We start from the raw sequence: 12,459 nt of genomic DNA on the forward strand, positions 1-12,459 counted from the left end.
CGATATATTAATAACTCAAGCTAGAAAGGGCCATTACATATCCTCTATCTACCATCATGGGATAGATAAAGAGTCTGTGGTAGTAGCACAATGATACATAGATTAGGTCCAATCATTTGACGGTTCCATGTTCATAAAGAGAGTCTATAGACTATTAACTACTACATAGTAAATATGCAGAGTAAGCTAGACTTGATGACGCTCACTAAAAACCTTGAAGCATAGCTCCCTAACAAAGTAGAGAATTATTGTAATCAAAATGACTAAACTAAAAAATAGGGCCAAGGTCAAAACAACCCAGCCCCAAGAAAAGACCCAACTCAGGCCCAACAAAGAATGGCTTGACTCAAGCCCAAAGTCCATCTTCAGCCTCACTGGTCGTCGACCTCTGCAACCCAGCGCCAGACCTCGCCGCCGCAACCCAACGCCGGACCTTACCGCCTCAATCCAACGCCGACCTCGCTGCCTTATTTTAACGCTAGACCTCACCGCCGCAACCCACGTCCAGCCCGACTGAGCCACGCCGCTTCGAATCCAGCCTCCCAAGATGTAGCCGATCCAACACCCCGCTATCATGTCACCGATCTTGGAGGTGGCTTGATGAAGCGTGACCCACTTTGCACGCTGCCCACCTCGCCAAAGACTTCTTCTGGTGCTCATCGTCAAACCATCTAACCAAACCACCTCCCAAGAGACTTCCAGGCATATGGTATTCAAACACATGTTCAGCAGCAACCCATTAACGATGAGGTGGACTGACGCCGACTATGAGCGGCGCCGAACGAGGAGGAATTCACAAACCCTAGACTCAAGACCGGCCGGGTTTTTTAGAGCTCTTCCACACCGAGTATTTAGTGTTTAGACTGATATACCCTCAACTTTAACGGTTTCTAACAGGACATTTAACGACAGTGAGTTAAGTCTAAGATAAAGTTGAGTGTGAGTGAGTTAAGTGATATCTGTTATGGTGATAGAACTAAAGGAAGCTGATAAATTTATGTTGAGGTCTTCTGTCTTCAGCCAGGACTTGTATTTCAAGAAGACTGTCAAATATGAAGACTTGTATACTCTCAAAGATCACCTGCAAGTCTACAACCATATTAATGAATCATTCTATTCTTGCATGTTCACTGCTCATGAGAGGAATTTCAACTCAGCAGTTAAACAAATGACAAAAATCAATAATAGGTTTGCTCCAAATGAAAGAGCCCGAGCAGATCAATCAAACAAGCTTAATTCGGAGCATCGATGCTTTTAAGCCGCTCTCTTCCATCTCCATTTCTACCTGGTTTCAGATTCAATTTGCAGGAAAATATCTGGGCTACAGTTGGTAATCAGATGGGAAGAAACCGGTTCCATGGAAATACAGCCTTGGAATTCGAAACTTGGGAGCAACATGCCCCGGTAAAGAAAGCTTATGCTTTCCAACGTAATAGAGAGCGAAGAAAGTATTACCATAATGGAGTATTTTTTACTGATAACAGCCGTTATCTAAAAAATTACATCATCGCCCTTCTCCTTCAAAACTTGTGGACAAGAACGACCCACGCATCTGACCCTACTTTGGCGTAGCATTCGCCCGGCATAGCCCAGACGCACAGCCCAAAGAAAGTCTTTTAAGAACATTTGAATAAATAACCCCAAAATACTTTTGCCTCCCACGATCCCACCCCAGATCCCATACTCGAAATCCATAGCAACTGTTTGGCTCCAAACCAGTCTGGGTGCAAACTGTCTCTTTTGAGTGCGCGAGTGTGCCAGCACCGCGGGTGCAGTCGTCGGGGAGTCCCTTGACCTGACTTCTGGATCAAACGATGTGGCCGAGGAGAGCACCAACCTCGTCACAAGGTTCTTTTCTATGCCTTTCGGAAAAGGACTTTCTTGCCTTACTGGTATGGGCTTTGGTTGTGATCTCTTGCGTTCACCGAATCGATACTTAGTGTTGTAGACTAAGCAGAGCAATCACTGGGAAGTTGGGAGAAAGCACAGGGTTTGCTAAAGCGTGACTTTAGCTTCGCTGGGTTGCGAGGGCGTTACCCTTGCTTCGCTGGTTTGCAACTAGGTTGCAGGTAGGTTTGCTCCGGAGAGACTTGATAATTTGTGCGATTGAGTTGAGAGTTGTGTCTGTTTCGTCCTTGAAACCTGGTATTTATACCTTAGGGTTTCGACTGTTCCTTACCTTAGAATGATTATTGATTGAAGATTCATAATCAATCTCTGCTACTTGATTCCAATAAGGGCTCATTTTCCTTATGGATCGCGGAACGGGCGAAGTTGTACCTCAAACCCAAGTAGACTTAATTTTGGGCCGCAGGTATCGGCCCGCTATGCTAGATCCCCTAAAGGGATATTGCCAAAAATACTTTTGGGCTCAAACATGGGGTTGGTTTCCATTACTTTCTTGCATTTAAACTGTTGTGGGCACCGAGAATAACCAACCACCCATGAATCTGGACAAGTCTTCACAAACCGTTATCAGCCTTCCCACAATATATGAAGCCGCTGATCAATGATACGATGGACTCCCATAACATTGGACGCTGAGGAGTGTTGGGTTTCCTCCACATATCGGTTGGAATTTTCTTTTTTTTAAATAAAGGACATAAACAATATGGTTGTCCTGATAATACATCTAGGTGGTTGTAGTTGGATAGCATAATATACACGGCATATCAAAGAACACAATCAAGAACTTACATGAAACCGAAAGAATGAGACCGCATATAGTGCCAGTTTTTTGCGCATAAACAAGCTTGGGGATTATTCTTGCGTTTTGCTTCCTCATCTTTTTATTTGATTTGGATCATGTGCCTCAGCCCTCCTAGTGTTGAGCCTTTTGGAATTATCCACACTGATACACCAATGACGGATTTCCAATTGTTTTCGATTGCGTTAGTAAGAGTCTCCAATGAAGAAGACTAACGGAAAACCTAAATTTCATAAAAAGAGCGTTTTTAGATTCTAGGGTTTTTCTTTTGTTCGTTGGGGTGTTTATTTTCAGATCGGGACAAAATAATAATTCGTAATTTCGTATGCAATCACTCTTTAGAATCATATGCACCATATGCGCAATAACTAATGGGCCAGATAACGAGGAGACCTTCTTGCGTCAACCATTTCTGCATGACCGGCCCATATATGCTCCCGAAATATAATTAACACATTATATTTAATAATTACCATACATATTCGGGTGATGATCCTAAAGTGAAAACTCCAGCTACTGTCTTCAAAGTTCAAACCCTGCACTAAGAGGATTCATTAGCTTCGGGCCCATAATTAAGATAGGCAATTGCTTCTCACATTAATTATTATTATTATTATTATTATTTTTACAGTTTCAGGATTCCGTCTTTCTATTATCAGTATTATGGGTCTCGTTAGGTGATGATGCTAATTACTTGGGTGATATTTCTTATTATCGTGCTTCAAAAAGGATAAAGGATATGATATCATGTGTGAGGTTCCTTTAAAAACACCCAAAAAAAAAAACTAAAATCATCACCCTTCCTACTATCATGTGTGTTTGAGCTCTTAGGTTGTAACAAAATAGAATTTTCCATAGAGGTGAGTATTGTGTTTGACCTCTTAGGTTCTTAATTGAACCAGAAATCGACTAGGTCTTTGTTCATGAAGCAGAGCTACAACCAACAATCGATTAGACACATGCCCATGTGACTCATGAACACCGAGGATAAAGCGCGACCATGATAGAGAGCATGGAAATCATAAGAAATCGGTAGATATCGCAGATAATGTCGTCTCTAGGAACTGGAAGATCCACAATTGTGAATTTACCAATGTTGACTACAAAAAACCAACAGACATAACTTCAGTCTGCCCATACCAGAGAGAGAGAGGGAGAAAAAAAGAACTGTGGAATCACAAACCTTAGAAAACCCTAGAAGAAAGGATCGAAGCACAATTCTTGATTTTTTTTTCTTTTCTTTTTTTGAATAAATAGTTATTTGTTTTAGGAAGGATATGTAAGCACTATATATTTTAGTTCCTCATAATTGTCATAAATATCCAAATCAATTGTGTTTTTAATTGTATTAAAGAAAAAACATATCTTTCCTTTCGCAATTTGCTTCTCCTCAAACTTTCCTAATTCCTTTCACGTATTCGTGTTGCACGAATTTTTTTTTTTTTTTTGGGTCAAGATCCCGTCCACGATTGGAATTCTTAATCAATTAGGATTCATTTCGGATTCATTTCCCTATACGAAATAGAAGACTTGACTAACAAGGACGGCTATAAACGCCAATTACCTAAGCCTAGCCTATGCTTATATAATGGTGCTTCACTAGTTCTTCAACTAGGTTTTTAAATACAAAGATCTGAGGGATCTTGGCTTCTTGCTTTCTTTTTATGTTTTGGTCTTCTTATGGATTCCGAGGACGAGATGCACTACTATGATTCCGTGGACGAAGATGACTACGATGAATACGATTACGACATGGAGGATGATGATGAGCTCTCTCTGCCGTCTAAGAATAGCTTTAAGGTGTTGAACGAGTCTGGTATAAAGGAACGCCAGGAAGATGGCATCGCTAGTGTAGCCGCTGTACTTTCTCTATCAAGAGCTGCCTCAACCCTTGTACTTCTCCACCATAACTGGAACTTGGACTCAGTTAAGGAGGCCTGGTTTGATAATGAAGATAAAGTCCGAGAAGCTGTTGGCTTGTTACCTGCATCTAGACTAATGGTTGTTGAGTCTTCGAACAAGTCGGGAGAAGTCAAGTGTAGGATCTGTCTTGAAGTCTGCCCTAGTGAGAAGATGAAGTCGGCTGGCTGTGGTCATCTTTTTTGCTGTGAATGCTGGGGAAGCTACATTGGTATATCCACTGCCGACGGTCTGGGGTGTTTGATGCTGAGATGTCCGGACCCTGCTTGTCGTGTTGCTATCGATGGAGACATGGTTGCGACATTCTGCTCCGAGGAGCATCAAAGCAAGTACTCTTATTACCTGCGTAGGTCTTATATTGAAGCCAGCAAGGACACCAAGTGGTGTCCTGCTCCAGGTTGCGAACATGCTATTAGTTATGATGGTTATGATGGAAACTATGATGTTTGTTGCCCCTGCAAATATGCCTTTTGCTGGAATTGTACTGAGGAACCTCACCGGCCTGTGGACTGTAAGACTGTGAAACAATGGATTTTGAAGAACAGCAGCGAGGCTGAGAACACGAACTGGATATTGGCCAACTCTAAGCCATGTCCAAAGTGCCAGCGACCGATTGAGAAAAACCAAGGGTGTATGCACATGACATGCACACCGCCTTGTAAGTTTCACTTCTGCTGGCTATGCCTCGGTCCGTGGTCCAAACATGGTGAGAGGACAGGTGGTTATTATGCATGTAACAGCTACCAGAAAGCTAAGAAAGAGGGAGCTTACGATAAGGAGGAGAGAAGGAGAGAGATGGCTAAGAATTCGTTGGAGAAATACACACATTATTTTGAGCGCTGGCAGAGCAATCAATCCTCGAGGCAGAAAGCTCTTGAGGATTTACATCAAATGCAGACTGTGAACATGGACAAGGTGAGAGAGAATCAGGGAATAGGTGAGGGTGTTGCCCAGTTTTTAGTGAAGGCTTGGCAACAGATTGTTGAATGTAGGAGAGTGCTGAAATGGACTTATGCGTATGGGTACTACCTAAATGACAATGACACTGCTAAGAAGCAACTTTTTGAGTACTTGCAGGGTGAGGCAGAATCTGGCTTGGAAAGGCTTCATCAATGTGCCGAGAAGGAGCTACAGCCGTTCCTCGAGGAAGATGGCCCGTCCAAAGACTTCAACGACTACCAAACAAAGCTAGCTGGACTGACTGCCGTGACTAAAAACTACTTCGAGAATCTGATAAGGGCATTAGAAAATGGCTTATCAGATGTGGAGTCTCAGCAATCTGGCAGTGCGGCAAAAGGTGGAAAAAAGAGGAACGCGGAAACGGAAACGGAAACAGACAAGGAAGCTGAAACGGAAATAGGCAAGGATATATAAGTATAGAACCGGTACGAAGATTCAAACTTCATTTAAATAGAGTTCTAGCTTGATTTGATTTCACTTCGAAAGATATATGTTCTGTAATAATAAAAGGTGAAACCATTCATTTAAAGCATAAAAAACTGTGTTGAACTTCAACCTTTTACTGTTATATTAAAATTGCTACAAATAATTAAGCTCAACACTTCAAAATAGGTGACCGAAGTCACCAAAACTCTAAACGTTGAGTTTCAACTTATAGTCTTATATGGACTGAACTCTCTTCAGAGTCGAAATGATCCTTAGTAGGATTATTATCAAATTCATCTCTAGATGTGTTAAACACCTATCCTATACTGAAATCGATGCAGTAATACTATATTTAAACTGCAACTGAATTCCACAACAAACACCATAAAACAGAACAAGGTCCATGAGAGCCTTAAAACAACATGAGATTCATAAAAATCCTAGATACCACCAACCAAGACTTCATAATACTACTCAATTCATCAATAATGCACCTAATACAGTTCACTTTCCTTGTGAGTGTGGATCACGCAGTCTGAAGATGGGTACGAGACGCAGGTTAGCACATAACCTTCCTTCATTTGGTTATCATCAAGGAAGGAACCATCAGACTGGTCCACTGCACCTGCTACCATCTTTCCTGCACATGTGGAGCATGCCCCAGCTCTGCAAGAATAGGGCAGCTCAACTCCTGCATTCTCAGCTGAATCCAAGATGTAAGAGTCATCTGGAGCATCAAACTCGTTTTCCTCACCGTCTGGCCCAATCAGCTTAATCTTGTATACTGCCATTGATGTTCGGGAAGAGGCGGATGCTTTCAAGCCAAAAGACTTGGAGAGACTCTTCACAGATCCAAGTGGAGATGAGAACTTAATGATAGAACTGGTGAATTGAATCTTAGGTGCATTTCTGAGCATGCACTGAGAGGGAACGTTCACAGTTGTCATGGTTGACATGTTTAAACCTGAATCCATGTAGCACCATCCCAACAAATTAACACACGCACATAAACCAGAGCAAAAGAACAAAATGTAAAAGTAATAAATAAAAATAAAAATCAGCATTATCTCTTTCAAAAAAAACTCAAAAGTGAGTCAGCAATAACACTGATGGAAAGCATGATACACAGCATAGATTTTCTAGTCCAATAACAATTTAACAAGGTTAAGTTTTAGATAATGACTATAATAGCCCAACTGAATAAGATAGGTGTCCTTGCAACTAAAGTTTACTTGTATGCCAATGCAATATTTATGAAACAATGGAACCAAACCATCACTCTGAAACGCCAAGGCAATTGATGTCTGGAGCACTATGAGAAGAAGCAAGCTCATGGCTCTCTGCCCTTCACTCGAGCCTCCATTTTGTTTAACCACCATATAGATTTAATCCATACTATATCATAAGATGTTTTATAAAACTAGAAGTTTCACTAGCGCTGGGGAGAGGGAGAAGACTAATGATTTAAACTCAACATGATCCCCAACCAAAACTCTAAATCTACCACTGGAACTTGCAAGATACCTATAACAAGAATTCATACGAAATAATCAATTTCTTAATACTACAGTTGATTTTGTATCATCCTCCCATATATTTATACCATGCTTATACTGGTGGTGCCCATAAAAATTGAACAATAAAGCCACCCAAAAGAAAACTGTTAGTTAGTACTTAAAAGATAAAGTTACATAACTTGATTTTCAACAAAGTGGCCTCATTGACTATTGTATTTCTTGTATTGGTCAGAAACGTCATTGAACTATTGATAAACTCACATAACATTTACACTTCTAAATTTTACATTATCACCAAATATGACATGGCATAATAATAAAATCAGTAAAATTTGAAAAATCAAGAAAAAAGAAAAAGCCTTTAACCAAATTTGGGATTATATCACCATTAACAGAAAGGACGGTAGGAAACATCCAAAATCAGGTCATATCTGAAATTGTAATTCATCATGGCCACTAAGCTAACATGACTGAACAATTATACCCATAGCTAATCACATTAAAACCAATTTGATTTGTCCAATCAACCAAAGCAACAGAAGCCAGCAAACAGCAATCGAAATAGGTCACATTATACATTTGGGCTTTTCCACAAAGAAATTACAGTAAAAAAGAAAACAGCCTGAATTACCAAAACATCTGCAAACCACCAAACTACAATTTAAATTTGTCAGGATTAAAATCACCATTGTTTTTTTTTTTTTTTGGTCAATAGGATTAAAATCACCATTAAGAGAAACGATGGTAAGAAAAATCCAAAAACTTAATTTCGTGGGCATTAACCTTACATGATCAAACAAAGGCACATCAAAATTCAAACCATAGCTAATCACATGAACACCAACAGGATTGTCCAATCAAACAAAGCAACAGAACCCAGCAAACACCAAGACAAATAGGTCACATTATACAACTTGGGTTTTTGCAGAATCAAAATCTCAGCTCAAAGCATGCATCTTTGCGATTAAAACCATATAAAGACTAAAACTTTGACAGATTTTGTGGCACAAAGTACACTTCAAAAGCTAAAAGTAAACAATAAAAGTGTTTGTCTATCAGAGTGTGCCAGAATCAAACACAGAACCTAAGTTGTTATCCTATCTTCTTTACTTTTCACAGAAAATCAGGCAACGAAAACAACCAAGTCCCGATCTTGAAAGTAAAAACCAGACTGATAAGACCAACAACGAAACATACAAACATTAACAACAAATCAGAGATACAACATATCCAATATGAAATGAATCTACTGGCCCATACAAAATTAAATGCTCATAAACAACGAAAGATAGAGAGCTTACGGAGTTAGACGGTTAGGTGAGGTGGGAGATGAGAAAGCTGATGATGAAGACTTGGGAGTACTTTTATTTCGTTTGAGAACGGAGAAAGCGAGGCTGGGTGGTCACAGCAACAAATGAAGGGCTTTATATATATATAGAGACAGAGAGTCTCAAAATCTAGGACACTTGAAATTTTGATTTAAAAATGAGAAAGGGATGGCCTTTGGCATATTTCGAAAGACAATGAGCCAAGGACGCGAAAAGATCCCTGCTGCCCCCAGCCAAAAGGCCATTAACACCAAATTCCCAATTTGCTACTTACCAAAAGAAAAAGTCTCCTATTTTGCTATTTTTGCACGAGGTTGAGTGGCATTTCCGATAAGGGACAATTTTTTCTTGTACAGTTTTATTTAAGGTGAATTACTATTCTGGTTAATTTTTTTATTTTTATGAAAAGATGAGTCTCTTAGGCAATCAGAGTTTACAACATTGAACAATAAGGCTCCAGAGGTCTCATGATGAACTCTATTGTTCCAAGTGACATCTATATTTGTATTATGATGTAAGTTAGCAATTGCATCCATTGACTATCTCAACGACCAGCTTGGAGTCACCTTCCACTTTAGTTCTTCTATAGACTTTATCCCTTGCATAAGCTAGGCTGTCTCGAAGGGCAGTAGCTTCAGCAATTGCATCCTGGTTAACTTTGCCATGCAAGTGTTTATAAGAAAATTTATTTTCATTTTAATAGAATGAATTGGTCTTCATTGTGAGCACCACAATTGAGTGTCCAAGCGAGCAACACAGTCAGTTTCTCTGGAATGATGATAATTTGCATCATCTTATAGAAACGTTGTTTTTCTATTTAGGAAGTGACTCTCAGGTAGGATTTAACGACTACTAAGAAAATTGTTGGATCAATCAAAACTAGGATTTCCTTTTAATCTTTCTAGGTTAATGACCGTTCCAATTGATATTGAGGATGTCTCTCTAAATGATTACAATCGTTGATCATTTCTAATATATGTTACTTCTCTTTAAAAAAAATAATAATATACTTCTAACTTAAAAGAGTTTTTATCACCACTAGGGTCAAAATTTTCTTGCTTCGAACAAAATGATACCAAACTTTCAAAAGTGATCAAAATGATACCTAAATTTTTAAAAACAAATCAACTTGATACCCAACTTTCATAAGTGATCAAAATGATACCTAAAGTTTTAAAAACAAATCAACTTGAGACCTCGGTTTATTTTTTCTAACTTCTTTGTTAAATCAAATGCAAAATCAAGCCACAAATTGAAGTGATTTGTGATCAGAGGGCCATCAACCATCTATAACCCAATCTTCTTCTTCTATAGAATTAAAAAAAAAAAATCTTCCATTCAATTTCAATTTCTACCATCAATCGTAGAAACAAATAAAATTCGGATGTTTCTCAACTTCTAAATAAACAAAGAAAAATGGGAAGAGAGAGAGAGAGAGAGAGAGAGAGAGAGATAGATAGAAGAAGAAGAGAATTAACAAAGTAAAAGAAAAATAATTGAAAAAACAGTTTTTGTGTAAAATATTATTAGAACCCCACAAAACATCGCACCACACGTGATCAATTTTAACAAAAAGTTAGAAAAAATAAATTGAGGTATCAAGTTGATTTGTTTTTAAAACTTTAGGTATCATTTTGATCACTTATGAAAGTTGGGTATCAAGTTGATTTGTTTTTAAAAATTTAGGTATCATTTTGATCACTTTTAAAAGTTGGATATCATTTTGTCCGGTGCAAGAAAGTTTTGACCCTAGTGGTGATAAAAACTCAACTAAAAAATCAATAGAAAAATTCCTCCTAGATAAAAGATTAGGAGAACCTCCCACCCCTATCGGCAAATTTCCAAATAATGCACGAGGGTGTTAATATTCCAAAATGGTACATTCTACAACCAGATCACGTGTAACCAGACCAAGCCCAACAAAAGACCCAAAAGCCCCTTATTGTACTTATTATTCAATTGAACTGGGGGAATTCACCTCATCTAGAACCACTTAAGGAGATTTCATGACAGGATCCGCCCCGAATTTCACTCTAAATCTGAAGTGGTCCTGTAGGACCCACTTAAGGAATAACTCTACTGAAAATTCGACAGAACTACCCTTGAAAATGGACTATCCAAAAACCTGTGAAAGACAAAGTTCACACTTCTAAACATTTCACAACCAACCTCCACTCCTCAAACCCAACTGCTCTCCATTTCCACAACAAACTCCACAACACAAATAAAGGACTGTAACTACCCACAATACACAATTTACATAATAGGTTGGTTATCAGAGCGATTCTAATTCACAAGGTAAACAAGGGAATAGAAATAAGATCAATATGCGGAAGCTGTGCTGTTGACTATGCCTCGACTTCAAGTACTCCTGACCTCAACTAATCTAGTCTGCAAATTGGGCATTTGAAACTGAAGGGCCTAGGGAAAAGTATTGAAAAACATGTTAGCGTGAGTGGACAAAACTAAATAAACAAGATAATTTAAATGAGGTAAGCTTTAATATTTTTGTTGAGTACCAAGGCTTACACATAGAACAACAAGAATTGGGAGAATATCTTTTATCATATTCATTATTGACAAAAGAGGCATATATAGCCTTTACAAGGGAAAGCTGAAAACAAGAACTGTCACGCCCCTGATTTTTAACACAAATAAAAATCGATATATAATCCCATAATTATACATGCGTGATCGTTCAGCCATCAATACAAATACCTGGAAAACTTTTTCCCTTTAAACTAAATACATATTGATGCCCTGAACCCACTATGTCAATATACACTTGCCCCACAGAGTTATATACTACATAAGCTTACGAATTAAATTGTCAACAACAAAATAAAACGAAAGTACTCCTCAGAGTTTACTACATAGCGGAAGTCACACAATGGCAAACCCAACAAAATTTGCTTCCTACCCGTTCTGCTGCCAACCAGCTACCTCAGCTACAGCTACGATTATCCTAACCTGCAGGATTAACCCCTACACCGTTTGAATGGTGCACCGGGTTGCCACACAACAAACCCAGTAAGCTTTTGCAAGCCCGTATGAATAAATCAAAACAACTCACACCAAAGCACGGGATAAAACCCACGCAAAATCACGAAATAAGGAAAGCAACTCACACCTTGATTTCTCATTCAAATCACGAAATAAGGAAAGCAACTCACTACAAAACATATCGGTCCAACCTGGACAAAACATCAATCATATCAATTGTTAACCTAACAAATCGAATATGATACAAGTCTTCCCCGGACATCTAAAAGAAAGAATCCCCGAAACTCCCTTTTAAAACACGTACTCATGAGCATCAGATAGCTCCCCGCTACCCCCCATGATGTACCATGGCAACACATCAATCAACAGCTCACACAAATCAGCTTAAGGAAACCATGCAACCATGATTCCTTCTAACATTCCATATCCTTTCCACCGAAAGGACAACATAAGTCACCGCTGTGACAATGTTCTATTTGCTAACTTAATCATCAAGAAGAAATTCAAGTCTCAACTAGACAATAAAAGAAGAATACCCTCAGAACTCTCCTTTAAACTACATACTTATGAGTCTCCAGCAACCTCGACCATTACCCCC

At 39.0% G+C, this 12,459-nt stretch overlaps 2 protein-coding genes across 2 annotated transcripts; one reads left to right on the forward strand and one right to left on the reverse strand.

The window, feature by feature from the left end:
- Positions 1 to 4,117: 4,117 nt before the first annotated feature.
- On the forward strand, positions 4,118 to 6,117 carry LOC133733185 (probable E3 ubiquitin-protein ligase ARI8). Its single transcript, XM_062160809.1, has one exon. It carries the CDS (start codon positions 4,388 to 4,390, stop codon positions 5,999 to 6,001), a length of 1,614 nt encoding a protein of 537 aa, XP_062016793.1. The 5' UTR covers positions 4,118 to 4,387; the 3' UTR covers positions 6,002 to 6,117.
- A 220-nt stretch (positions 6,118 to 6,337) lies between these two features.
- Positions 6,338 to 8,983, reverse strand: LOC133733186 (ferredoxin, root R-B1). Its single transcript, XM_062160810.1, has 2 exons — positions 8,832 to 8,983; positions 6,338 to 6,977 (listed from the first exon to the last, which is right to left on the reverse strand). Exon 2 carries the CDS (start codon positions 6,967 to 6,969, stop codon positions 6,508 to 6,510), a length of 462 nt encoding a protein of 153 aa, XP_062016794.1. The 5' UTR covers positions 6,970 to 6,977; positions 8,832 to 8,983; the 3' UTR covers positions 6,338 to 6,507.
- Between the last annotated feature and the right edge of the window lie 3,476 nt (positions 8,984 to 12,459).

Source organism: Rosa rugosa, chromosome 2, assembly GCF_958449725.1.
Source record: "Rosa rugosa chromosome 2, drRosRugo1.1, whole genome shotgun sequence".
Lineage (NCBI taxonomy): Eukaryota > Viridiplantae > Streptophyta > Magnoliopsida > Rosales > Rosaceae > Rosa > Rosa rugosa.

Coding starts and splice junctions, on each gene's coding strand:
- LOC133733185 (XM_062160809.1), top strand. CDS start 4,388: ATGGATTCCGAGGACGAGATGCACTACTATGATTCCGTGGACGAAGAT.
- LOC133733186 (XM_062160810.1), bottom strand. CDS start 6,969: ATGTCAACCATGACAACTGTGAACGTTCCCTCTCAGTGCATGCTCAGA.